Source organism: Orcinus orca, chromosome 4 (genome assembly GCF_937001465.1).
Source record: "Orcinus orca chromosome 4, mOrcOrc1.1, whole genome shotgun sequence".
Taxonomy (NCBI): Eukaryota; Metazoa; Chordata; class Mammalia; order Artiodactyla; family Delphinidae; genus Orcinus; species Orcinus orca.
This window is the reverse complement of record NC_064562.1, coordinates 122,982,013-123,009,912: the sequence shown is the minus strand read 5'-3', so window position 1 is coordinate 123,009,912 and position 27,900 is coordinate 122,982,013. Positions and strand designations below refer to the sequence as shown.

General features: G+C 38.3%; 2 protein-coding genes, 1 non-coding gene and 1 pseudogene across 3 annotated transcripts; 3 read left to right on the top strand and 1 right to left on the bottom strand.

Annotated features, from left to right (window-relative positions):
- Nucleotides 1-2,796: 2,796 nt before the first annotated feature.
- Nucleotides 2,797-2,869, bottom strand: TRNAW-CCA (transfer RNA tryptophan (anticodon CCA)). The gene has a single exon. It is a non-coding gene; the product is annotated as a tRNA-Trp (tRNA).
- An 11,765-nt stretch (nt 2,870-14,634) lies between these two features.
- Nucleotides 14,635-15,279, top strand: LOC101289154 (protein preY, mitochondrial-like). The gene has a single exon (XM_004269598.3). It carries the CDS (start codon nt 14,635-14,637, stop codon nt 14,977-14,979), a length of 345 nt encoding a protein of 114 aa, XP_004269646.1. The 3' UTR covers nt 14,980-15,279.
- Nucleotides 15,280-15,443: 164 nt separating this feature from the next.
- LOC101289398 (phosphatidylinositol N-acetylglucosaminyltransferase subunit Y-like) lies at nt 15,444-16,135 on the top strand. Its single transcript, XM_004269599.3, has one exon. The coding sequence runs from the start codon at nt 15,500-15,502 to the stop codon at nt 15,713-15,715; it is 216 nt and encodes a 71-aa protein (XP_004269647.1). The 5' UTR covers nt 15,444-15,499; the 3' UTR covers nt 15,716-16,135.
- Nucleotides 16,136-18,724: 2,589 nt separating this feature from the next.
- Nucleotides 18,725-19,493, top strand: LOC101269220 (ferritin light chain-like; annotated as a pseudogene).
- The last annotated feature ends 8,407 nt before the right edge of the window (nt 19,494-27,900 follow it).

The window sequence follows — 27,900 nt, the reverse complement described above, 5'->3', positions numbered from 1 at the left end:
GGACTGAATGGAGACAAACTCATTTTGACACCCATGAATTTGTCATGTAGTAGCTTTCAAGTTTTGTTTCTGTACCTAGGTGTTTTACAGTGGGCACATATACACGACCTAATGACTAAATATTATATGAGGAAACTAAGATTTTTACCCAAAGTCTATTTGCTGTTATCCTTTTCCTCCTCCATCCTATTATTATCTCTTAACCTGAAAACTATGAGGATCTTTGCCACTGCTTTATAGCAGTGCAGATTTTTTACCCCCATAATCTTCCCTTTTGCCAAATAATTTCTGGCATGGTCCCAGTGTTTTTCAGGATCTAAATGCTATAAAGCAGCTCCTTTAAAGGATGACAGAGAACCCAGCAACAAGAACAAAACAGAGCAATGTTGCAAATGCAAAGCTGATTTTATAGAACGTATACTAGGCAAACCTTGAATAGTAACCACATCTTTCGATCTGGCCAAAATGGAAAGATCCTACCTCAGAGAAATAAAGAGAATAAAATGTTCTGAGTAGTAGATTGCCAAATTTCTTTACCTTCTATCCAAGAACTGCATATTTCTAGAGTTTAAATGACATCATATATCATAAGCTGACACCTGGGTTTAGTGTCAGCTTAAAACACACTAGCTATGGACCTCGGGCTTCGAGGAAACACCAAAATTAAGGGAGTGAGCAAAACTGAAGGCTAAGGGGGAAGCCCATTCAGCGTGCTAGAAAATGATATCTTTTTAGGTTGCCGAGATTGAAGGGGTCAGAGCATTTCTCAAGCTCAGCTTCTGGAATCAGAAACATGAAAGTCAGGAGAAGAGACCAAGGGTCGCCAATTGAGTACTAGCAAGGAGGGTACACTCCAGAGAGATTGTCTAGAATAGGTGTTTGCCAGTAACCATCATGGGCCAGATGTGGGATGATACTTGAGGGGGTGCACTCTGCATATGAGATGATAAAACTTATACCAGAATTGTTTGATTCTTCCTTCATGTGTAAACTTATTCTTTCACTCATTCAACAAGCACTTTGACGCGAAAGACACAGAATTTGGCAGTGGACATAAAATGTTAAGCAGAGTAGACATGATTCCATCTTATCCTCATGGAATTTATAATTTAGTAGAGACCACAGATTTTAATCACATTTATTTAATTTACAAACACATAGTGGTTACTATTTGCCAGTTACATTGTTTTAAGCACTTTATAAATATTAACTTATTTAATACTCACAACAGCCTGTGAGGTAGGTATCAATATATTAACTTAATTTTATAGATGTATAGTGAAAACTTGCCCAAGGTCACACAGCTAGTGCATGTTAGAGCAGGATTTGAATCTAGGCTGTCTGGAAGTGAGGTCCAGGCTCTGAAACATTCATTTATAAACTCTCATCAGTGTTTTGTAGGAAAACTGCAATAGGGTGCAATAACAGCTTCTAACTAGGGGAACTTGATCTAATTTGGGGGGAAGACATGAAATTAGACCAGAAGTTCAAAAAAAGATGTGGTCATTGGTGTCAAGTGCTCCAGGTACTTCAAGCAATATGCAATTAAAAACAGGGCACTGGGCTTCCCTGGTGGCGCAGTGGTTGAAAGTCCGCCTGCCGATGCAGGGGACATGGGTTTGTGCCCCGGTCCGGGAAGATCCCACATGCTGCAGAGCGGCTGGGCCCGTAAGCCATGGCCACTGAGCCTGTGCGTCCGGAGCCTGTGCTCCGCAGCGGGAGAGGCCACAACAGTGAGAGGCCCGCATAACGCAAAAAAAAAAAAAAAAACACAAAAACAGGGCACTGATTCTTGCAATAGGGAGGTCAGTGACAAGTATGGTAAGGGCAGTTTCAGAAGATACATTGCTGGCAGCTCAGAGTTAATCGTTAGAGCTGCCCAAGAAGGAACGGGTTGCTTGGGGAGGTGGCGAGTTCCTCCTTTTGGAGATTTTCTGCAGAATAGGCTAGAAATCACCTACTACAGGCTTGGCACATAGTATGTGCCCAACAAATATATACTTACTAACTGGTAGGGAGTATTGATTTGATGATTCAACCAGATAACCTATAAGATCTCTTCCAACCTTATTTCACTATTCTGAATTTGTGATAGCATAGTGGATTTGGTTATGCTGAAGCTTCCCTTTGCCCAATCAAAACCCTGGGAATCCAACTGGCATATAGTTAATGTCCTAATCTAAAGGAAGGATACTCTATATCTTTTGTTAAAAATTTTGGCATGATTCTTATGGTAGTTACATATATGTTACTGTATGAAATCAATAAAATTGTATTTAAAGTAAATATACATTGATTTTGACCTGATTTTCCCCATCTTTTCTTTTCTTTTCTTTTTTATAAATGTATTTATTAATTTATGGCTGCATTGGGTCTTCGTTGTTGCGTGTGGGCTTTCTCTAGTTGTGGTGAGAGAAGGCTACTCTTCGTTGTGGTGCGTGGGCTTCTCATTGTGGTGGCTTCTCTTCTTGTGGAACACTAGGTGCATGGGCTCAGTAGTTGTGGTTTGTGGGCTCTAGGGCACTGGCTCAGTAGTTGTGGCACACGGGCTTAGTTGCTCCACAGCATATGGGATCTTCCTGCAACAGGGATTGAACCCGTATCCCCTGCATTGGCAGGCGGATTCTTAACCACTGCGCAACCAGGGAAGTCCCAATCTTTTCTTTTTTTAAAAAACAAATTTATTATTGGCTGTGTTAGGTCTTAGTTGTGGCACGCGGGATCTTCGTTGCGGCATGTTGGATCTTTTAGTTGCGGCATGCGGGCTCTTAGTTGCGGCATGCATGCGGGACCTAGTTCCCTGACCAGGGATCGAACCTGGGCCCCCTGCATTGGGAGCGTGGAGTCTTAACCACTGGACCACCAGGGAAGTCCCATCCCCATCTTTTCCTAATGAGTTGCGTTAGCAAAAAAGGGTAAATAGACTCTAGAAAACACACACAATGGTTGGCTGCAAATCCCATTCAAAGATTTACAATATTTGTTGCTCAATTCTGTTCCAAAATATATATTTTGCTCACATTTTGAAATGTTTGACTTCAGGCTATCACACACGCTATAATCCTTGTTCCTGAACCTCTGCTTGGGGAAAGTGGCTATGAAGGAATTTCACTCTTATTCTCCTGTTTCCACAATTTCTGTATTTCATGGAAATTCTGGAAGGATACCAGTGGTGGCTCTGGTGTTTTAAAAACTGATTTGGATACCCAGCTGCCATTGTCACTGCAAGAAAATCTGGAAGGCAAACAGGGAATGTGAATTCCTTGACACTTTGGGGAAAGAAAAGCATACATTAAGAGTTCCAGTAGAAAAAGTATTTAAAGGTGGATTAGTTTAAACAAAACAAATAATGATACAGCTTAGCTGGTCCTCCATTTAGTGGTTCCTGCTGTGCCAGTATAAGAAAAGCTAATTTTATGATCTCTCAGTGATACCATCTGAGGTAGCAATGGAAAGGTTCCAGAATGCAAATTCACAGAGTGTGCTTCAAACTAAGACATATACTTCAGGATAAGTCATATATCTGCTGGAATGAAACTCCAGCAGGGTGGGTACCACTTCTGTGTCCCCAGCACCTACCATAGTCCCTCACTGATGGGTATGTAAGTGCTTTCTAATTTTTCTCAATTACAAACAATGCTCTACTAATATCCTTGTACATGTTTTTTGTGCACTTATTTGAGTAGGTCTGAAGAATAAACTTCTAGAAATTAAACTGCTGCTGATTAAAGAGTAAGTATACTTTACACTCCTATAGTTATTTCCAAAATTCCCTTCAAAGAAGTCGCAGGAAACTACACTTTCTGAAATCTGTGTTTCAGAAATGTTGACTCAAGAATACAGTCACTAGGAAAAAGAGCAATGCTGGAGGTATCATGCTCCCTGACCTCAGACTATACTGCAAAGCTACAGTCATCAAAATAGCATGGTACTGGCACAAAAACAGACACATAGATCAATGGAACAGAATAGAAAGCCCAGAAATAAACTCATGCACATATGGTCAATTAATCTACGACAAAGGAGGCAGAATATGAAATGGAGAAAAGACAGTTTCTTCAATAAATGGCACTGGGAAAACTGGACAACTACATGTGAAGGAATGAAATTAGAACATTTGCTCACACCATGTAGAAAAATAAACTCAAAATGGATTAAAGACCTAAACATAAGACCAGAAACTATAAAACTCCTAGAAGAAAACGTAGGCAGAACACGCTTTGACATAAATTGTAGTAATAATTTTTTTGGCTCTGTCTCCTCAGGCAAATGAAACAAAAGCAAAAATAAACAAATGGGACACAGTTAGACTTAAAAGTTTTTGCACAGCAAAGGAAACCATCAACAAAACAAAAAAACAGCCTACTTAATGGGAGATAATATTTGCAAATGATATGACCAACAAGGGGGTAATATCCAAAATATAAAAACAGCTCATACAACTCAATATCACAAAAAGAAACAACCCTATTAAAAAATGGTCAGAAGAACTGAATAGACATTTTTCCAAGGAAGACATAGAGGTGCCCAACAGGCACATGAAAAGACGCTCAACATTGTATTCGGGAAATGTAAATAAAAACCACAATGAGATATCACCTCACACTTGTCAGAATGACCGTCATCAAAAAGACCACAAATAACAAATGTTGGTGAGGATGGGGAGGAAAGGGACCCCTTGGACACAGTTGGTGGGAATGTGAATTGGTGCAGCCACTGTGGAAAACAGTATAGGAGTTCCTCAAAAATCTAAAATTAGAGCTACCATATGACCCGCAATTCCACTCCTGGGTATATATGTGACAAAACCAAAAACACTAATTTGAAAGGATAAATGCATCCCAATGTTCATAGCAGCATTATTTAAAATAGCCAAGCTATGGAAGCAACTAAGTGTCCACCCACAGATGAATGGATAAAGAAACTAGTATATATATACAATGGAATAATACTCAGTCATAAAAAAGAATAAAATTTTGCCCTTTGCAAAAACATGGATGGATCTGGAGGGTAATATGCTTAGTGAGATAAGGCAGACAGAGAAAGACAAATAGTGTATGTTTTCACTTATATGTAAAACCTAAAAACCAAAACAAAGATGAATATAACAAAGTAGAAAGACTCACTGATATAGGGAACAAACTAGTGGTTACCAGTGGGGAGAGGGATGGGAGGAGGGACAAGATAGGAGTAAGGGATTACGAGGTACAATCTACTATGTATAAAATAAATAAGATAGAAGGATATATTAGATAGCATAGAGAATATAGCCAATATTTTATAATAACTTTAAGTAGAGTGTAATCTATAAGAATAGTGAATCACTATGTTGTATACTCAAAACTAATATAACGTTGTAAATGAACTATAGTTTAAAAAAAAGCATACAGTCACTAGGGAGACAGTTATAAGGGGTGTGTGTGTGTGTGTGTGTGTGTGTGTGTGTGTGTGTGTGTGTGTATTAGAGATTAAAGCATACTTCATTAGATTCCTTTTGAAACTTTTTCCTTAGAAACTTTTTTTAAAATTAATTTTTATTGGAGTATAGTTGCTTTACAATGTTGTGTTAGTTTCTACTGTACAGCAAAGTGAATCAGCTGTATGTATTCATATATCCTATCTTTTTTGGATTTCCTTCCCACTTAGGTCACCATAGAGCAGTGAGTAGAGTTCCCTGAACTATACTGTAGGTTCTCATTAGTTATCTATTTTATATATAGTATCGGTAGTGTATATATGTCAATCCCAATCCCCCAATTCATCACCCCCCCTTCCCCATTGGTGTCCATACATTTGTTCTCTACATCTGTGTCTCTATTTCTGCTTTGCAAATAAGATCATCTATACCATTTTTCTAGATTCCACATATATGTGTTAATATACAATATTTGTTTTTCTCTTTCTGACTTACTTCACTCTGTATGACAGTGTTTAGGTCCATCCACATCTCTACAAATGACCCAATTTTGTTCCTTTTTATGGCTGAGTAATATTCCATTGTATGTATGTACCACAGCTTCTTTATACATTCCCCTGTTGATGGACATTTAAAGAGTCCATCTTGCATGCTGTTCATTCCCCAGAGACCCAGGTTGATGACATCTATCTCTACACTCTGAGACCTACGACATCATTTCCAGTGATTCATTATATTACTTTGGTGTGTTCTGAAGATATTCTTTGTTTGTCTGGTCATCTGGGTTTTGCTTTTTTCTTTTGCCAGTTTTTTGATAAGGGATAGACAGGGCAGAGGGAATGACACCCATGTGAGAGGTAGGAAGGAAAAAGGAAGTGTAACTCCTTGTGTGTTTGTGTGTATTTCTCATCTTTTCTTTTTTTGGCTGCACTGCGCGACTTGTGGGATCTTAGGTCCCCAACCAGGGATCGAACCCTGGCCCCTGCAGTGGAAGCACAGAGTCCTAATCACTGGACCACCAGGGAATTCTCTTTGTGTGTACTTCTAACCAGAGTGTAGGTATGGGGGACAGAAGATGACCAGGGAATCTCTAAAAGGGCAGATTTTGAATACACACAGAAGGAAGCATAGAGGGGTTAGCTGAGCTTGGTACTAAAGATAACAGGCATTTGTTTACAAGGTACAGAAAAAGATGGAAAGGATATACAATGAAAATTCTGCAACAGTTATCTTTCAGGGCTAAACCCTTTTACTCTTTTCAATTTTTCTATATTTTAGAATTTTTGTGCAGAGAACATATATTATTAGAATGTATTAGATTTCCAAACTGGAAAAAAAACAACTAAAGAACTTTGGTTTAATTACTGCCACTTCCTAATTCTGTGACCTTGGGCAAATTTTCAAACCTTGTTTAGCTGCAGTCCTCTCATTCTTAAAATAGGAATAAATGAATTAATTGTGTGGATTAAATGAGATAATATATACGAATGCTTAGTATACATTAAGGACCTGGTATATAATAGGGCCCAATGAATTGTCTCATCGTCATCATCATTTTTATTATGAAGCGGGATGATGGTAGTAACAACTTATATATAGAAATAGTGGACTATTCCATAGACATTAAATGATAAGAACTTTTTCAGAGAGCACATAATTGAAAAAACGTTGCAGTTCTCAGGAAACCAAGTACAAGGAGACTAAAAACAAATGCTACACACTTCTCAAAAAGAGTGCTTTTTCATAGGTGGCCTTTGAATAGAGATCCATTTTAAATCTAAGGAAAACTTTAAATATTTTAATCAATATCTTATAATAGGTGATAGGTACTCTCTAGGTTTTCCTCATGAAACATAATTATTAGCTCTAATTTTGGAATCAGACCAATATATGTTACTGCTGGTCATAATGCCAGCACCAATAGTTATTATTTGGGTGTTCAAATAGTGTCCAAGGTATTTTTTATATTCTTTTAAGATCAAGCTCTCAGTTTTTGTGAAAGTGCCTCTTTATGGATCAAATCCCCAGAGCCATCCAATTGAGAACTCTAATTCTTAAGGTTTTTAGTTCGTTTATTAATAACCTATAGGTAATTTCACTTAACTTTGGAGTACATTTTTGTTTTCACAGTTGAATATGGACTGTTATGATTCCTTAGAATTTACGTATCAAGAGAAATAAAGCCATATTAAATTTCTGGTTGAGGACGCTGTGGGTGTTTCAACTTCCTTAACTGCAGTCATTCAAATCATCTTACCACCTCAGCTTCTCTGCTGGCTGTAAGCCTCCTCTCTCTGACTATCACGAAGTACTAGCCTGAAATGTTTTTTTTTTCCTTGCAGTTCAGAGTTTGTGATTTCTATCTCCTTCATGTTGTGAAAAGTCTCTTGGCTTATTCATGGTTAAGTGATGGATATTGTTACTCGCAGAATTTTCATTAAAACCGACTGTGTATAAATATGAAAAAGAGTCTTTTGCCCATCTACTTTGAAATCCTGATTCTAGTGTTGACCAGAATCCTAGAGCCATGAATCCTCATTTCTTATTAGTAAATATTTTGTTTTTGCCATTTATGTTCTTATTTTTCAAATTATAGTTCATTTTCTTTTTTTTATTTTTCTTTTTTAAATTTTTTTGTTTTTTGTTTTTTTTTTACATCTTTATTGGAATATAATTGCTTTATAGTGGTGTGTTAGTTTCTGCTTCATAACAAAGTGAATCAGTTATACATATAACCCCATATCTCTTCCCTCTTGCATCTCCATCCCTCCCTCATTTTCAAATCAAGCTTGAAGAGTGGACTTCATCAGAAATATGTGTTGGTGTATATTCTTTTTACAGGAAAAAATGATGGAAGATTTTTTAAAATAATACTTTTTAAAGAATCTGAACTGCAGATATGTCATGAAGTCTTTAATTTTCAAATACTCTTGTATCCTCAGAGCCTAACACGGTGCCTGGCCCTTGCAGGCCCTTGGTGAGGATTTATTCATGCGAAAGCAACAAGTTCTTTTGGTTAAAAATCTACCCCACTGGGACTTCCCTGGTGGTCCAATGGTTAAGACTCCATGCTTCCACTGCAGGGGGCACAGGTTTGGCCCTGGTGGGGGAACTAAGACCAAAAAAAAAAAAAAAATCTGCCATTGTATTTGGTAATATGTGGATCTGTGTTATCAGTCCTCCTGCATATTAAACCGTCTTGGTGATTTAAAATATGCCAATGCTCAGGCTTCACAGCAGGGCAATTCAGTACCTCACTGTGTATTACTTAAAAGCTTTCCAGGTGATTTTAATGTGTGCTGGGGTTGAGAACCACTTATGCAGGTCAAAGTTTTGGGAAATTTATTTTAACATTTACCTGATTACAGGTTTTCATTTCTCAATCATTTATCTTTAATAACTTAGGCTTCCTATGAGATTTAATGTAGGCATTTGCCCAATCTTTTTTAAGTCAAGAGAAAATAGTTTCTCTACCTTCTCCTCCTTCCCACTTTTGTTCAGTACATTTAAAAATTCAGTGTGAGAAAGATTTTGTAGGTTACAGAGTTTTGCTCTCTTAGCTGTTGTCTTACCCCCTGGGTTTATCTGGTCACTGGTATGGAAATTAGCTCTAGAAATGATAGCTGACAAGTCCACATGCATAGTTAGTGAGGGCCTCTCTTACAAATGTTATTTCTCATCCAACAAATAGTGGCTTTGGGACTTGAAACATTCAATGAGAGAGCAGAGTTAAAATTTAAAAGCTATTTAAAGTTCAAGGAGTTTTTCCTTTCAAAGGCAAGGCAAAGTTAAATTAAGGGGTTTAAAATCATAGTTCTGAGTGTGATGTTTTTAAAAAGACTTATTTTTGTAGCTAGTTTAGGGTATAGTTTTGCCTACACTGCCTTCTAATCTCTTTTTTTCCATAATCCTAGCCTGTTTTTATGACTGAAGGATAAGAAGTACCAGAATTAAAGGGCTTTTTGATGTACTTTTGTAGTAAAACATTGTATTCTTTCCACAGTAAGTGAAACAGCCACAAAAATTATGTTCCCACTTGTAAGATAAGTAGATGGATAATTACAGTGGTTTTAAAAAGAACTATCCCACACAAGAATATACATAAGAAAATGCTTATTTAGTGGATAAAAATATGCTATCAGTAGAGCACAAAATTTTGAGAAAATATTTGTTCTATAGGTATTAGCACTACTGGAGAATCATGAAAAACAGGTCACTTCAAATTATAAACGAGTACGCTTGTACTAAGTTTCTCAGGTACAAAGTGAAGAGAAAAATCGACTGTTTTATTAAGGAAAAATCTAGTCAGCCAAACTAGATCACTTAGACTCTACCCAAATCCATTCCCTATTTGCCCACAGCCTACTAAAAAAGCGGGAAGGAGCTGTAAATGACTAATGATAGAGAAACAAATAATTATGGTACTACAACAGATGAATTATTATATAGATATTTATAGATGGATTATTGTATAACTATTAAAATAAGTATGAAGGAAGTCTTACAACATGAAAATGTTTATAATACAATGCTAAGGCAAAAAATAGAATACTTTATATGTAAAACGATGTGTTTATGGGGATGAGAAATGAAAGAGTTACATGAAAAAAGTAAAAACAGTTTCTTTGGGTGGGAGAAGAAGAGATAGTTTTTTTCCTTTTTTTTCTGTTATTATTATTATATTGTTTCTACAATAAATACAGTAAAAATGATAACCTTTAAATAATAGGAAGGATCAATACAAACATAAATTCTTATCAGATTTATTGGTATCTCAATCTAGCCTTGATTTGCTATTTGTCCCTTCAAATAGACATTGAAAAATTATATGTGTGTTCATGTTGTTGGGACTAGGTGCTTTAAAGAGATGGTCCTTTAATAGGGAACGCTACAATGCTGAAAAAAATTACTGGCATATCACACTGTGGAAATTACTGGTATGGTGCCAACCCAATAGATTCAGCACATTTGTCTTGACTTTAGACAAATGTTCATTTGTTTAAATTTCCCTTTTATCTAAGAAGGTCATAAAGAAAATTTTCAAATTTTTTCCTTCAATAAGTAGTATTTTCAAGTTGTAATGATAAAAACCAAAGTTCCAAGGATGATAAAATAGCAGAATTATGATAAGACATATCTTGGCTAATCCTGAAGCAGGCTTTGAAGCACAAGAAGACCTTGGCCAGGTACAGAGGAAATGGGCCCAGGTATTCAAGTAATAGCTTGACCCAAAAGATGAAAACAGGCATGGCCTAGAGTATGCAGGGTTCTGAGAGATCCATATAACTTGAACAGAAGGTGTCTGTTGTGATGTAATGGAAAATAAGTTTAGATAGGTAGAAGACTGGGGGAGAGAAGGACAGGCTTTGAAAGCCAGGCAGAAAAGAGTTTAGATTGAATGCATTAAATTGGATTGACTGAAATAAGGAGACACTTGAAGATCCTCAGCCAGGAAATGAGAAAAAGTGAACAGTTGTTTTTCTTACCAGGGTGGGGAGGCATGTTCTTATCCAATTCTGTGGCAGGGGCAAGAAGGAGCATGTTCAGTTTGAAAACAAAACAGCATTTTGTCTCATTGCTTTACATTGTTTTTAGTTACAAAGTTTGCTTCATTTCAATCTCCAAATAGAATTAGAACAAAACATGGCTTTGTTTGTTTATCAAATGCAATCATGTTTTAAAAATGATTGAAAAACACAGAATATAAGCTCATGTATAAGCTACTTTTCACTAGTATAAGTAAAAAATAAGATATAATAGACACTTATAATTTTTAAAAATGACCCACCTCTCCCTGTGGCCAGTCTCACCCCCTATTTCTAGTCCTTTCCCTGTGTCTTGTGATATTTATCTTTATACATGAGAATTATATATTTATGCTGCTATATCTTATTCTATCTATTTTATACATGATCTATTGACTTTTCACATTGATAAATGAGGACTTATCTCTCATACAATCACGCTGCTTCCTTTCCCTCCGACCTCCCAATATAATTAAATCACAGATTTGGCTAAATGTTATTATGTATTTACATTATTTTGACTGTCTACACATATTTCACTGCTAAATCTAGTAGTGTACCATGATTATGCTTCTTTTCTTTTCCCCTGGAGTCAATAGTTGTATCAATTATTCATTTGGAAGTCTTCTAAATAAATTTTCTAAATATGGGCCAATACTTGTCAGATAATCTGAGTTCCATTTTTAATTTATTTCTAGAAACCTTTGCTCTCCTGCTCCAATCTTGAATGGTTGCTTTCTAGCCGTATTTTATAATTGTATGTTTGTTTGAGACTTGCATGCCTGACAATGGCTTTGAATTTGTGGAGTATTCTCAGGGGTCACTCAGTTTCTGCACAGAAAGACCCTCAAGTCTTGTGCCTGGCTACAGGTATTTGAGGACCTGGATGGGGAAAGAGGGCTGGTGAAGGGTGCAGGTGTGTTTCTCCCATAAATATACATACTTCCACTTAATCCACCTATTTTCGGCCCCTCAGCTCCCCGTGAGCTTTTCTGAAACTTTTCTCTCCTTAAGCTCAGAACCTTTTTGATTCATGTTCTACAAGGAATCAATCTCATGTCTGAGGATTTGTAAGAGGAAGTCACCAGGCTTTTTGAGGTCCAACTGCCTCTTGTGCAGACTTTCAAACGATTCTCTGAATTCCAGATCTGTGCCTCATACTTCCTTTCTGTAAAACCAAGTTCCTGAGCCTTTGCAGCTTGGTTCTTTCTCCTTGTTCTGAAGAAATTATGTTCAGTTTCCCCTATTCTCCCAATTCATCAGCTTTCCATCCTCCAATACCTGTTGCTATCTCCTATCCCCTGGTGTCTTCTCCCCTGTTTTGTTAGTCTTTTAGGCCTATATATTTTAAATATTATGATTGTCATTTTAATAGGCATTCAGGAGAGAATGGGAGTGATACATCCATTCAATTTACCATATGGAATCAGAAATCCCTATTTCTATTTAAAATCCTGTGGTGGTAGTATAGTATTTTATTTCATTCATTGTGAAATTTATTTTTCAAACATGGTTTTGGCAGAAATACGTCATGAACTGAGTCATCCTACTCTTTTTTTTAAACACGGGAATTAAAATAAGTGTAGCATTATCATTCTTTGGGCTGCCTTTGAAAGTCTGATTTTTAGTTGGTCACAAGTAACTTTTTATCTTTCTCTTCAAAATCTTTTCATTTCATTGGTGCCTCCTGGTTAGTTTGTTATATTGACTCAAATACAACATTCCTAAGTCTCTGCAAGTATTCCTCCACATATTCTTCAATTCCTCTAGAATTGCATGTCTCAGGAAATTTACATTAGTTATTATAACTTCTCTATATAATTGTATTTCTGGAGAATACAGTGGCTGATGCAAAACTGTCAAAGTCAGAACAAGACAATGATTGGGTTACCAATTCTTATACACGTTAACTCCAAAATTTTATAATGAATTTCTTTTAAAATCCCTAATTTAATACCACATATACCCGCCTTCATCTCTGGAATTGTCTGTGCATTTAGTTCAGGAAGCAAGGAAAGAATAAATAATGGATAATAATGTGTTAATGAATATATACCATACTGATATAAAATAAGGTGATAATAGTTAATATATAGTATAGATAATTCATATTTAAGAAATAAACACTGAAGTAAGAAACCAAAAGCATTTCCCATACACCAACAGCTAATATAGTGGTTCTTTGGCAGTATTTCTAGTACTTTAGGGTGACAGACTATCTCTGTATCCTATCTGTATTGAAAAACATTTGGGGTTTGAGATGCCAGAAAACTGATATTATTTATTTTCTTCACTGAATTAAGTGTTAGTAATGTATAGGCATCATCAAATTTGCTCTACTATTCATACCTTCTGAGTTTAATTTCATGCACGATAGGCTGAAATTAGCTGTGTGTATATATTCAGAAAGCAATTAATACTGAAAAATGAAAATTTCAATCAATCACCGACTGGCTAATACTAGATCCTCAATTATAACCCTTACAGCAGAACTATTTTGAATGAAGTGGCAGCTCAACACATATTTGCTTGCTTTTTTGTGTTTTTTTGGTTGCAATTTGTTAAGGACTTTCATATATAAAATGTTGGTAAACTATGAGGGAATTTGTGCAACCTAGGTGTACATATATCATGATAGAATTATTTTTTATTTGATACATAAAAGGTAGGAATGGATGTCCTTATTCTGGGCTGGAAAATCATTATTCTGCTAGGTGTGCCTCATACAGTCTCCAGTTAATCTAGTAAATTATCAGCTCACTCTTTATCTTCCACTTCTTCTAAATCGTGTCTCCTTTTCCAAAATTTTAGATGAGAGAAAGCTCATTGCCTAGGTATGATGCTCTGACCTGTCATATCTGCCTCACTCTCCGCAGCCTTTCTGCTTTGTTGACCTTCCTTTAGACCTTCCAGCATAAAGATCTGTTTTTTTCCAAGTCTTACTTCCTGACCATGGAGTGCAGCTTGGGAAAAATACACAAAGCTCATTGGCTCTACAACTACTTGATGATTTCCAACATTGGCTCAGTTTTATTCCCTAGATAACCTGCTTACCAACTGACCCCAAAGACTATTCCAAACTTCTGTCACTTTTCTCAAGCCCACCGCTGTAGGTATGTATACTCCCTTTATCTCTGCTCTGTCAGAGACAATAACAACAGCAGCTGTCACTTAGCACTTATTGCCAAGTGCCTTACAACAAAACTACACAGTAGATCTTTTATTCTTTTTTTGTAGGTGAGGACAACCTCAGAGAGGAAAAGAAACATACTTAAGGGCACAGAGCTCATAAGCACACACAGCTCATCAGATAGCCTCTGACTCATGCCTTATTATCTTTTCCTTTGTTTTTCCCTTTATTATCTTTTAAAGTAGAATATTTTACACGTACAAAAATACATAATGTATATATAATTGTGAAAGTTAAATAATAAAATAAATGTCCACAATCTCATCATCTGATTTAGGAACTAGAACACAATCAGTACTGTTGCATCTACCTATGTGTCCCTCTCCCACCCTCAGGCCTCTCCCATCACTCCCAGAGGCTACCACTGTTTTCAGTTTTGTATTCATTATTCCCTGGCTATTTTTAAACTTTCTACTTCAAAATAATTTAAAACACAGAAAAGTTTAAAGACTATTACAGGGTGGTCACGGGCGCGCATTGGCCCGGTCGCGGGCTGCTAGGCCATGCCGAGTGGAGTGTGCAGCCGGCTCTCCTCAGCGCTGCGGCGGACATGCGCACAGCCGCCCGCGGTCTCCCAGAGGTGTGTGCACGCGTCGGTGTCGCGGCCGTCCTCAGACCAGAGCGAGAGGACAAGGGAACCGCCCCGCGCCTTCGACCCAGCACTGCTGGAGTTCCTGGTGTGCCCATTCTCCAAGAAGCCGCTCCGATATGAAGCATCGCCAAATGAGTTAATTAACGAAGAGTTAGAAATAGCCTATCCAATTATCGATGGGATTCCTAATATGATACCACAGGCAGCTAGGATGACACATCAAAATAAGAAGCAAGAAGAAATGGAGCAGCAGTAGCTCATACTTGAAAACGACAACACACACAACTAAATTTTCTAAATACCACCCACCTTTTAAAAAGTCAGAGTGGGGCTTCCCTGGTGGTGCAGTGGTTGAGAGTCCGCCTGTCGATGCAGGGCACACGGGTTCGTGCCCCGGTCCGGGAAGATCCCACATGCCGCGGAGCGGCTGGGCCCGTGAGCCATGGCCGCTGAGCCTGCGCGTCCGGAGCCTGTGCTCCGCAACGGGAGAGGCCACAACAGTGAGAGGCCCGCGTACCGCAAAAAAAAAAAAAAAAAAAAAAAAAAAAAAAAGCAAGGGCTTCCCTGGTGGCGCAGCGGTTCAGAGTTCGCGTGCCCCAGTCCGGGAAGATCCCACGTGCCGCGGAGCGACCGGGCCCGTGAGCTATGGCCGCTGAGTCTGCGCATCCGGAACCTGTGCTCCGCAACGGGAGAGGCCGCAGCGGTGATAGGCCCGCGTACCGCAAAAAAAGAAAAAGAAAAAAAAAGTCAGAGTGGCGCGTAATAAGTGGAGAAGAATGTTTCTGTCTCTTCCTACGTTGACTGTCCTTATTCCATTGGTCTCGTTAGCAGGGCTGTTATACTCGGTCTCTGTGGAAGAAAACTTCCCACAGGGCTGCACTAGCACAACCAGCCTGTGCGTTTACAGTCGGCTGTTGCCGGTTACCATACCCGTTTATGTGTTCTTCCACCTTTGGACTTGGATGGGTATTAAACTCTTCAGGCATAATTAATACAACCAGAGCCAAGATGGTATATCCTAATGATATGCTTGAGTGTCTGTCTCTGAAAGCTCAACTACATGGAAATACTGGACACCCACTTAATTTGCAAGAAAGATGCTTTGCCTAGCTTCTGTCAGAGGTTTAGGACTATGGGAGGCTTAAGCCGCAGAGGCTTCTTTATTGTACTTTGGTTCTGCCCTTGTTCTTTGAAGGTTCTCATTTATGCCTGGGGTATCAGGAGAAACATTTCAGCAAAGTGTCTCGTTGGAAATTAATAGCCCCAGCCATCATCTGATGACTTTATTTCTTATCCCATTCATAATTAAAAGTCACTAATTTTAAATCTTATATGTTTATTTTACATTCAGAGTCTGGTAAAGTCACATGTTAAGGATGACTGAAATAATTCCAGAGGAGCTCTGTTGGAGTAGTTGTAGAGAAATGCATTTGAACTAATGTGGTATAAAACTGTAATAAAATGGAAACTTCATGTATTTGCCAAAAAAAAAAAAAAAAGACTATTACAAAAAATTTCTGTATACCATTCACTAAATTCAACAATTGTTATTATTTTACCACATTTGTTTTCTTGTTTTGTGTCTCTATGCATATGGTGGTGGTTGTTATTTCTGAACCATTTGAGAATAAGTTGTAGATATTACACCTCTTTGCCTTGGGTGTATGTTTTCTAAAAACAAGGACATTCAATTATCAAAATCAGAAAATTAACACTGATGCATTACTATATTTAAGCTATAGCCCATTTTCAAATTTCACCAGTTATCCTAATAAATATCTTTTGTAGCCATTCTATTCCACCCCGCAAGCCCATCTCCCCGTTATAGGATCTAGTCCAGGATCACATATTACATTTAGTTGAATTGTCTCTTCAGTCTCACTTAGTCTGGAACAGTTCTTCAGTCAATCTTTGTATTTCTTGACCTTGACATATTTGAACAGTTCAGGTCAATTATTTTGTAGAATGTCTGTCAATGTGGGTTTTCTTCATGATTTTCTTCATGGAATGTTTTTTCAGTTAGACTTAGGTGATGACCTTTTGGCAGTAATACTGTATGAGGTTGTGTCCTTTTCAATGCAACACTCAGAAAGTATATGGTGTCAGTGTTCTCCATATTTGGTAATGTCGACTTTGTCTACTTGGTTACGGTGATCTCTTCCAGGTTTATCCTCTCTAAAAGCACTATCTTCCCCTTTGTAATTTAATAATAAGTAATTTGTGGAGGGATACTTTGAGACTATGTAGCTATCTTCGTCAAATTTCAACCCAATAGTTTTGGCATTCATTAACAATTTTGTCTGAATCAATTACTGCTATACTTGTGCTAAATGGTGATTTTCTACCTTATTCCTTCTACATGAGATTCTCCTATAAGGGAGAAGTTTTCCTTCTTCCTTATTTATTTATTTATTATCAGAAGAAACTCGTCTATTTATTTAATCTCAGTGTAAACATTCCTCACTAATCAGCATTTTCCCCTCTGTCATATGTCAAGTTTTCATATGTTCTCGGGTCTTTCTTTTTTTTTTTTTTTTTTTTTTTCTCGGGTCTTTCTTGACTTTCTCTTTTGTTCAATGATCATTTGGCCTTCTCTGTGCCAAAACAACACTATCTCAATTATTATGGCTTCATCATTAGTTTCAGTGTCTGGTTGACCAAGTTTTCTCCTTCAATAAAAATTGAAAAGTGCCTTGGTTATTCTTCCTTTTCCATGTAAACATCAGAATCAACTGTCATGTTTCACAAAACCTCTGTTGATATTTTAATTAGGATTACATTAACTCTGCACGTCAATTTGGGGAGAACAACTTTCTTTTAAAAGAAATTGAGCCTTCCTTTCCATGAACATAGCATATTTCTCCACTTACTTAGGTCTTCTGAGTGTCTTTTGATAACATTTTATATTTTTTTCTGTATAGGCTTTATATATCTTTTATTAGATTTCATTTTAGATATCTATTTTTAAGCTATTTAAATGTAATCTCTTTCTAAATTATGTTTTCTATGTGCATGTTGTTACAGAATTGTTTTCTGAATACTTGTTAAATTTTATATAAATGCAACTGAATTTTGCATATTGATCTTATGGTAAATTCTTATTACTTCTAATAAGCAGTCTTTTAGATTTTTTTCCGTAGGCTATCACATCCTTTTTGAAAAAATGCAGTACTTTGTCTTCCTTTCCAATCTTTTTGTCTTTGATTTCTTTTTTGTCTTTCAGCATGAGATTAATAAAATGGTCAGGGGACCGTGCACAATGCTGGCTTGTTGCTTCATTACCCAGAATCCATCGGGGTCCCCACTACAGTTTGGAACCATCTAGTGGTGATGGTCCACTCCAGTTTACATATTGATGGGAAGGATTCAGGGTCTGCAACTGACTGGACTTCAAGAAAGCACCAGTGATTCCAGGAAATGCTGGCCAGTTGGCAATAGTTTTGTTGGCCCAGTTTGGGAATACTGAGTTGGTAGATCACTGAGCTAGCAGGATTCAAACTTCACCTCCCTTCTGGCTTTTGTGTTATTTTCCTGCCAGGCTCCTCCCTTCACCCCCTGCCATATTCCATTCCCCAACCTCAGAATAAGAACTTTACTCTCCTTCCTTCCTACCACCTGCGGCGTTTGGTGGTGGGTAGGAGCAAATCCTTCATTCTATAATCTCAGAATTCATGATATCCTGGGTGTATTTTCATAGGATTTTACTGTATTTATTTGTGTGTTTCCCCCTCTCCTTCCAGTATGGTAAACTTCAAAAGGTTGAGGATTTTTATATTTCATTCTAGCCATATGTATGCTAGAAGAGTTCCTAGCATGCAGGAACCCAAGAACATTTATTAAATAAAATGAGCAAATGGACACTGAAATTTTCCATTACATGGTTAATTTCTTCCTATAATTATATCAAATATTGCTTTAAATTTTTAAGGTTTTTTTTTTAATCAGATGCATACAAAATTAAAATTGTTGCAGCATCTTGATGAACTCAGTCTCTCTTAATAATGTTTTTAGTGTTTTGTTTTTTATATTTTGGTCATGAAACCTATTTCAAGGCAGTGCGCTCAGAGGTCCCGCAGATCTGTCTCTTGTTTCAACAGTGTTTGGACGGAACAGACCCAGGGAGGCCTCTTCCTCCAAGCCTCCGACTACCCTCCATCTTTTTTCCAGTGGCAACTTTCAGAACCAGCCCCTCAGTTATCCTCGGCCTCTGGGACCAGTCAGCACTGTTTTTCGAACTTAACTCCTTATTACCCATCAACCAGATTCCTCAGAATTATTCCATCGAGGTGGAAGCCACCTTCACCCACCCGGTCACCTTGCATGGGCCGGCCTCCTACACCTACCTGTCTCTGGGCTTCTATTTCCACCACAGCTCTGGAGGGCTTGGGCCACGTTTTCCACAAATTGGCTGAGAAGAAGCAGGAGGGCGCCAAGCCTCTCTTGAAAATGAAAAACCAGTGCAGCGGCTGTGCCCTCTTCCAGGATGGGCAGAAGACATCTCAAGATGAGTGGAATAAGACCCAGGACACTATGGAAGCTGCCATTCTCATGGAGAAGAAGCTGAACCAGGCCCTTTTAGATCTGCTTGCTCTGGGTTCTGCCCACGCAGACCCTCAGCTCTGTGACTTCCTGGAGAGCCACCTCCTAGATGAGGAGGTGAAACTCATCAAGAAGATGGGCAACCACCTGACTAACTTCCGATGGCTCTCTGGTCCCCAGGCTGGGCTGTGCGAGTATCTCTTCCAAAGGCTCACCGTCAAGCATGACTAAGAAGGAGCCTCTGGAGCCCAGCGGACTTTGAGGAGCCCTCTGGTGCCAGGGCTTCTGCCTGAAGCCTCTCTCTGCAGCCACTAGGCCGTCTTTTAACCACCCTGGAGCCCTCCCCCAAGCCTTGGACCAAATGGAAACAGTAAAGCTTTTTGCCGCAACAAAACAAAACAAAAAACTCCCCCCCAAAACAAAACCCACCCCCCACCCCCATTTCAATACTAACATGACAACAAGCTTTCTTTTGGTTACTATCTGCCACATATGTCTTTTCACTTACTTTTACTTTCAACCTTTTTATGTCCTTATGTTTTTTAAAAAATTTTTATTTATTTTTTATTTTTGGCTGCATTGGGTCCTCGTTGCTGTGTGCGGCCGTTCTCTAGTCCCGGCGAGCGGAGGCTACTCTTCGTTGCAGTGTGCGGGCTTCTCACTGCGGTGGCTTCTCTTGTTGTGGAGCACGGACTCTAGGCGCGCAAGCTTCAGTAGTTGTGGCACGAGGGCTCAGTAGTTGTGGCACACGGGCTTAGTTGCTCCGCGGCATGTGAGATCTTCCCCGACCAGGGTTCGAACCCGTGTCCCCTGCCTTGGCAGGCGGATTCTTAACCACTGTGTCACCAGGGAAGCCCCTGTCCTTATGTTTTATGTCCCTCTCTATTAAACAGTATTTAGCTGGATTTTTAAAAATATAATTGTACAATCAGTCATTTATCTGGTGAGTTATTTTCTTTAACCTAGTATACCCAAAGTATTAGTTCAACCAGGTACTCTTTTAAGAACTTTACTTTCATTAACTCATTTAACTCTCATTTTACTGATTTACCTTGTTTTACAGATTAGGAAACTGCAGCAGAGAGAGGTCAAAAAATTTGGCCAAGGTCACATAGCTAGGTAGATTTCTGAGCTGGGATTTGAGCTTGAGTTGTTTACTATAAAGGAGGGATAAAACCAAAACGTTGTTTTTGGCAAAAGAAAATTTTATTTTTGCTTTTTTTAAAATAAATTTATTTATTTTGTTTATTTTTATTTTTGTCTGCATGGGTCTTCATTGCTGCCGGGGGCTTTCTCCAGTTGTGGTGAGCGGGGACTACTCTTCACTGCAGTCCACAGGCTTCTCATTGCCGTGGCTTCTCTTGTTGCGGAGCACAGGCTCTAGGCATGTGGGCCTCAGTTGTTGTGGCACGTAGGCTCAGTAGTTGTGGCGCATGGGCTTAGTTGCTCCGCGGCATGTGGGATCTTCCCAGACCAGGGCTCAAACCCATGTCCCCTGCACTGGTAGGCAGATTCCTAACCACTGTGCCACCAGGGAAGCCCTTGCTTTTTTTTTTTTTTTTTTTTTTTGCGGTACGCGGGCTCTCACTGTTGTGGCCTCTCCCGTTGCGGAGCACAGGCTCCGGATGCGCAGGCTCAGCGGCCATGGCTCACAGGCCTAGCCGCTCCACAGCATGTGGGATCTTCCTGGACCGGGGCACGAACCCGTGTCCCCTGCATCGGCAGGCAGACTCTCAACCACCGCGCCACCAGGGAAGCCCTCCCTTGCTTTTTTTAATGCTAGTGATTTTCACGTTTTTTCATGTAGTACTTGGCTTTTTGCATTTCTTCTCTAGTCTATTTTTCATATTCTTTGTCTATTTTTATCTTGGAGTCATAAAACTCCTTGCCTTAACCACAATAACATGTATTTTTATTTAATAAAATTTTCATTTTACCAGAGATAATTTCCCAGTTAACATTTTAATTTCCTAAGGAAATTTAGGAGAGTTATACAATTCCCTTTTCAAAGAAAACATACCTCTGCTCTCCTTCATCCTCACTATCAGGAAATTCTCAGCTATTATTATACAGTTCTTGAGCTCAAATTTCCATAAGGATAACATGGAGAAAGAAAAAAAAGCATATGTTCTTCTGTTATGTATATTATATAAAATATCATTTCTGGATGGCTATAAAATTAAATAAAAATATATTAGATATAACAAAGAACTAAATCTATTTAATATGCCATAAGCATCATATGGTATAATGAATAAGTGGACACAACTACTATTTGCGTTATTTTAAGGAATAAAACAAAATTTAAAAAAAGTTTTAAAGGTAGAGATTAATGATCATGCAAGATATAAAAAGGAATACTTTATTTTCAAGAATGAGCCACTATAGAGATCCTTTATGGAGAGATCCAAAGTCTTATTTGATTTTTACAACAAACAAACAAAAGTTTAAGAAATTAAAGAATCATACAGTCCCATTTTGAGGCTCTCAACATTTGTCGTGGTCAGAAACTGTCTCCTGGGAAAACAGCACAGTTTAGGAAGGTTGCCATCTAGTGTTCACTTTTAGAATTGGTCCCACAAAATTAGTGTAACCTGAACAGATTATTTCAAAATGTAGTTAGAGGAAAACACAGGAAAAACACTCTTTGACATAAACCACAACAAGATCTTCTTTGATCCACCTTCTAGAGTAACAGAAATAAAAACAAAAATAAGCAAATGGGACCTAATTAAACTTAAGAGCTTTTGCACAGCAAAGGAAACCATAAACAAGACCAAAAGACAACCCTCAGAATGGGAGAAAATATTTGCAAATGAAACAACAGAAAAAGGATTAATCTCAAAAATATACAAACAGCTCATGGAGCTCAATATCCAAAAAAACAATCTAGTTAAAAAATAGGCAGAAGACCTAAATAGACATTTCACCAAGTAAGACCTACAGATGGCCAAGAGGCACATGAAAAGATGCTCAACATCACTAATTATTAGAGAAATGCAAATCAAAACTGCAATGAGGTATCACCTCACGCCAGTCAGAATGGCCATTATCAAAAAAGCTAGAAACAATAAACGCTGGAAAGGGTGTGGTGAAAAGGGAACCCTCCTACACTGTTGGTGGGAATGTAAATTGATACAACCACTATGGAAAACAGTATGGAGGTTCCTTAAAAAAACTAAAAGTAGAACTACCATATGACCCAGCAATCCCACTACTGGGCATATACCCTGAGAAAACCATAATTCAAAAAGAGTCATGTACCACAATGTTCACTGCAGCACTATTTACAATAGCCAGGACATGGAAGCAGCCTAAGTGTTCACCAACAGATGAATGGATAAAGAAGGTGTGGCTCATATATACAATGGAATATTACTCAGCCATAAAAAGACACAAAATTGAGTTATTTGTAGTGAGGTGGATGGACCTAGAGTCTGTCATAGAGTGAAGTTAAGTCAAAAAGAGAAAAACAAATACTGTATGCTAACGCATATATAAGGAATCTAAAAAAAGAAAAATGGTACTGATGAAACTAGTTGCAGGACAGGAATAAAGAGGTAGACACGAGAATGGGCTTGATGACATGGGGTGGGAGGGCGAAGCTGGGACAAAGTGAGAGTGGCATCGACATAGATGCACTACTGAATGTAAAATATTTGGCTGGTGGGAAGCAGCAGCATAGCAGATAGGGAGGCTGGGAGGGAGGCTCAAGAGGGAGGGGATATGGGGACATGTGTATGCATATGGCCGATTCACTTTGTTGTGCAACAGAAACTAACACGGTATTGTGAAGCAGTTATACTCCAATAAAGAACCATTTAAAAAAAAATGTAGTTAAGATCTTGACTCTTTGAAATTGGAGCCAGAGATCAAGAGAGAGTTTCCTGAGGTAACTGAGAATTTTTTAAATTAAGGAAAGAAAGGAGGAGGTTACTAAAGATGTGTGTACATACGTGTGAGGACCGCAATGAATGAGGATAGACAATGGAAAGAGAAAATGGCAAATGCCCAGGACTCTTTAGGGAGAATAAAGAATGTGAGAAGGCTGAGGGTCAAATCTTTGAAGCAGTAGAAAAAATAGTGAAATTAGTCTTTGAAATGTATTAGATGGGAAATTTTAAAAATAAAATGTATTAGATGTTTACAACTTTTGAAGGATTTCTGTTTTAGATAATAAAAAGTTACCATTTATTGAGTATTTAGTGAGTACCAGATATTCTAAATGCTTTGCATGTAATACATACTTGACTTCTGTAATTACTCTGTTACCCCCATTTTAAAGATGAGAAAATTGAGGTACAGAAAGGTTACAAAGCTGGTAAGTGACAAAACATTGTCATTTGATTTTTCTAAACCAAGAGGCTGGTTCCAATATCCATGCTCTTAACACACATGCTATACACTTCCATCTAAAATAAGTACAGAACTTGGTCTGGGGTCACCATATAACATTAGATAGAAAGTTTAGTCAACTATCCAAATAATGCTGACAAAATCTTATTATTTTTATTATCTGGATCTGGTGTTTGAACCGATAAACTCATCTAACAATTGTTCAGTTTTCCCTTTTACACCTGTGCTACATTTTTGATAAACTTTAGTACATACATGTTTTAGTACATACAAGTTTAAGGAGAAAAAAAAAAAGACATTTCCTAAGGAATATTAGACAGGTCAGAGAATCTTTGGAGAACTAGAGAGCCAGGTTTGGAGGCCATGCAGTGAGAAACAATGCCCAAAGCACGTTGAGAGATTGTGCCAGTAAAGGCTCCAATGAAACCAGACACTGCATTACACACCACTCACTGTGGACATGAGGTGCCAGGACTTTCACCTTCTGACCATGGAAGATAACATCTCAGAGGCTACCTGTGCCCCCAAAATGGATTTCCTGCAGCCTTGTATTGCCATGTAGCTCATTTGTGGTCTGACGTCTCTAGTGGGTGTGTGAGATTTGGGGAGCCTAGGTTCTGTGCCTGCAGCCTAGCTGTGAGTGAGTTGGGAGAGTGAGCTTTCTAACTCCTGCCGCGTGGAGGTGGATCAAAAGGCAGGAAATTGTCTAGACAGGGAAAGGGTGGTGGTAAACCAGAAAAAGCACTTAAAGGGAATCCATTTTAAAACCTCAGTAGTACGAGTCTTTGACCCGCTGCTCTGTTGGTACATTTCTCTGAGACCTAGTTGTCATTTCCTTAGTTCTTATACTCTTCTTGAATTTATTTTTATTTTCATTGGATAAAACCTCTCCCTTGTCTAGAAATCAAATGACTATCGAGCACAAATAGCTGGACCCCTCACCCCACCTTGCTGTCTGCCTTTGAAAGAAAGAAAGAAATTAAGCAGGTTGATACGAAGTTGTTGCTTGCCAAGTAGTTATTCCTCCTTAGGCTGGTCAAAGAATCCCCAGTTTTCCTCAGTGAATCATCCCTTCCCCCTGTCTTTCCCTATAGTTTCTGTGGGGATAACATTCCCTACTCTGCTGCTCCAGCCCAAGTTCCAGAAGACTTAGGCTCAGTTTGGCCAATCAGAACATACACATACCAGCCCTCCTCCCAGGCTGTGTGATTAGTTCTAGAATAGGCAGGAAAATTGTCCGGGACAGACTAATGAGACTCAGTCCAAGAATATTTCCTAGAACGACAGATTTGCCTCTCCTGGCTCCTCTCTTTCTGCTGTGGTTGCTAGGCTAGGACACAAGCGTGGAGCTGTTGTTGACTAAACTGATACTCCTTGATGAGCACTTTCCTGAGAGTAAAATCGACACAGTGGAAAGTAGAGACAAGAGATAAATAGACACAGTCCTAATATCCCTTGAGTACCTAGAACCAGCTGTGCTTGAAGCTTGCACTGCCTCTGGACTTCTCAGTTCCTTACGCCAGTAAGGTCACTTTCCGCTTAAATGCATTTGAATGTCTTCAGTCACTTGCAACCAAAAGACTCTTGACTCATTTTATTGGTTAAATAAAATAGTTAATTACTACAGATTTTCCTCTAATCATTCTGATTAACAAACATTTATAGTACCTCTAATTTGATGTCCAAATAAAAAAAAAACTTGGCCTTGTTTTTATATAAGTGTGTATATACCACACATGCACATGCACACACAAACACACACAGAGTAAGGCAAAAATGGAGTAAATATATCAAAGATTTTATTCATCTTGGTTTCTTTCTCTTTAGATAAAATGACCTTTTTAGGATTTGATGAAACAGAAAATATACTTGCATATATTTTTCTATATATTTTTTGCTCTATCCAGGTTTTCTCTTGAATGCAACAGAGAATTATTTTGCTGTTTCTTGCATCCCAGTGTTTGGAGGTCAGCATAAGTTTTGCTGCATTAATTTTGTTTCTTTTTAACATGCTGGCTTCACTCTCCTCAGGTTTGATCTTTCAATTTCTTTCCTACATCTGACTATTCCAGGTTAAATGCTGGGATGTACACACACATTTAATAGAGGAGTACTGTAAGTTCAGGCAGACTTTCATCTCTCTGTCTCCTGTAAGAATTATGAGCGCTATCAAGTAACAATTGTACCCTGCTTTACTTTGTTTCATCTTTTAGCTTTCAATGCCTAGTTTTAACTGTCCTTCCTCTTCTAATCATAAATCAGATCCCACTGTACTTATCTTAAGAGCAGCTGTTGTATTGAAGGAAACAGATCAGTATCACTAATTTAAATCTAAATTTACTTTGGAGGAAATAGTTCATTAAAGTCACTGTACCTAGATATATCAAGAATCTAGTTCTCAAGTTGTGTTTCTGCATAAATTACGAAATGAGACATAAATGAGTGCCCTGGAGAAACTATAGACATAAGCACTGTCTTAGTCTGTTCAGTTGGTTGTAACAAAATTCCCCAGACTGGGTGGCTTATAAAAAAACAGACATTTATTTCTTACAGTTATGTATGGAGGTTGGGAAGTCTAAGATTAAGGCGCCAGCAGGGTTGAGTTCTCATGAGAGCCCTCTTCCTGGTTCATAGCTGGTGTCTTCCCACTGTGTCCTCACATATTTGAAAGGGCTAGGGATCTCTCTGGGGTCTCTTTTATATCCCATTCATGAGGGTTCCACCTGTGGAATTAATTGAGGAAGCTCAGCTAAAACTGGAATCAGGACAGGCCTGTAGGGGGAGCTCTCACATCCTGCCATACATCATCAAACATCACTTCAACTAGGAAGAGACTTCTGCCTATATTTACAACAGGAAGGTGCCTCTACCATCCAGTAGGAAGAAGAAAACTCTCTGCCCCATGACAGCCCAGCCAATCTGAGACAGTGACAGCCCAATGAATAAAAAGCCTCCATACTTTGGACTCCAATGGACTCTTTGGTTACCACAGCCCCTCCCAACTCCCACCTTTCCCCTATAAAGGCAAGTTCCCCTTCCCCGTTCTCTGGATTTACCTGTGCTCTGCCATTGTTCACGTATCCTGGATTGCAATTCCTCTGCTATTTCTGAATAAACTCAGTTTTGCTGGTAATATAACTGGCTATTATGTTTTTAAAGTTGACTACCCTTATGACCTAATTACCTCCCAAAGAAAGGCCCTCCCTCCTAATGCCATCACTTTGGAGTTTGGATTCAAAATATGAATTTGGGGGTGGGGGACACACAAATATCAAGTCCATAGCAAACACTATGACACACTGGTTTGAAGAGCAGAAGCTTTGTCTTTGAGGCTCCATGATGCCTTCCTTTCTTCTACCTTTTCTTTTAACAACATTAACTTTGTGTTTTATTGGACTTAATGTTATTAGTGTGTCTTTTCATATTATCTTGAAATGTGTTCTTATAATTCCAAAATAAACATTTACTCTTAAATATTGGAATTCTTGTTCTACAACTCTTGCTTTCATGAATTTCATGTACTAAAATATCCAAGTGGAATAATTTTTGTGTGAAGTGACTTCTCTGGAAGTCATGCCCAATAAAGTTAACCAGGAATACAGCTTTTATGGAAGAGTGAGGAGCTTGATTTGGGATCCTGTGAATCTTATGTTGCTAGATTGCTCAACCTAGAAAGGGGCAAATCCTAAAATAGGGACGATTTTTCAGTATTACAACATAATAACACAGCATGGGCTTCGGACTGGCTTGTGTGAAATGACCCTGTGGGTTTCTCAGAACACTACCTCACAAAAACTCAGACCAGTGTGACCTACCTAGTATCCTGGACATCTGGGGAGAAAAGAATTAGGGGTGAGGGGAGGGCTGGGCGGAAGGGAAGGGGAAAGGAGGAGGAGGAAGAAAGAAAGAGAACTGTGTTTAACATTTCATCGTCTTAGGGCAAATCCTGAGTATCCGCAAACTTGTAAATAACAGGATAATGTTCCCCCACTGAAATTAGGACCTTGTTTTTATGTTATGAATTTATAATTTCCTAATTGCCATTGATATTTGTTGCAACTTAAAACAAGCAGATATTCTTGTAAATTAGATTTGCCTGTTATAAACTAATGGATGTCTCAGGTTCAATACAATTTTTGCTTAGTTCCTTATTGTATGAAAGTATTTTAGTTTTGATTACTGTAAAAATATGAATAATTAAATTGGCTTCTCTGTGATTAAATATTTCATAACATCCTTTATTTGATTTGTAATTTTTACTGATAAAGTGGTTATTTTCAAA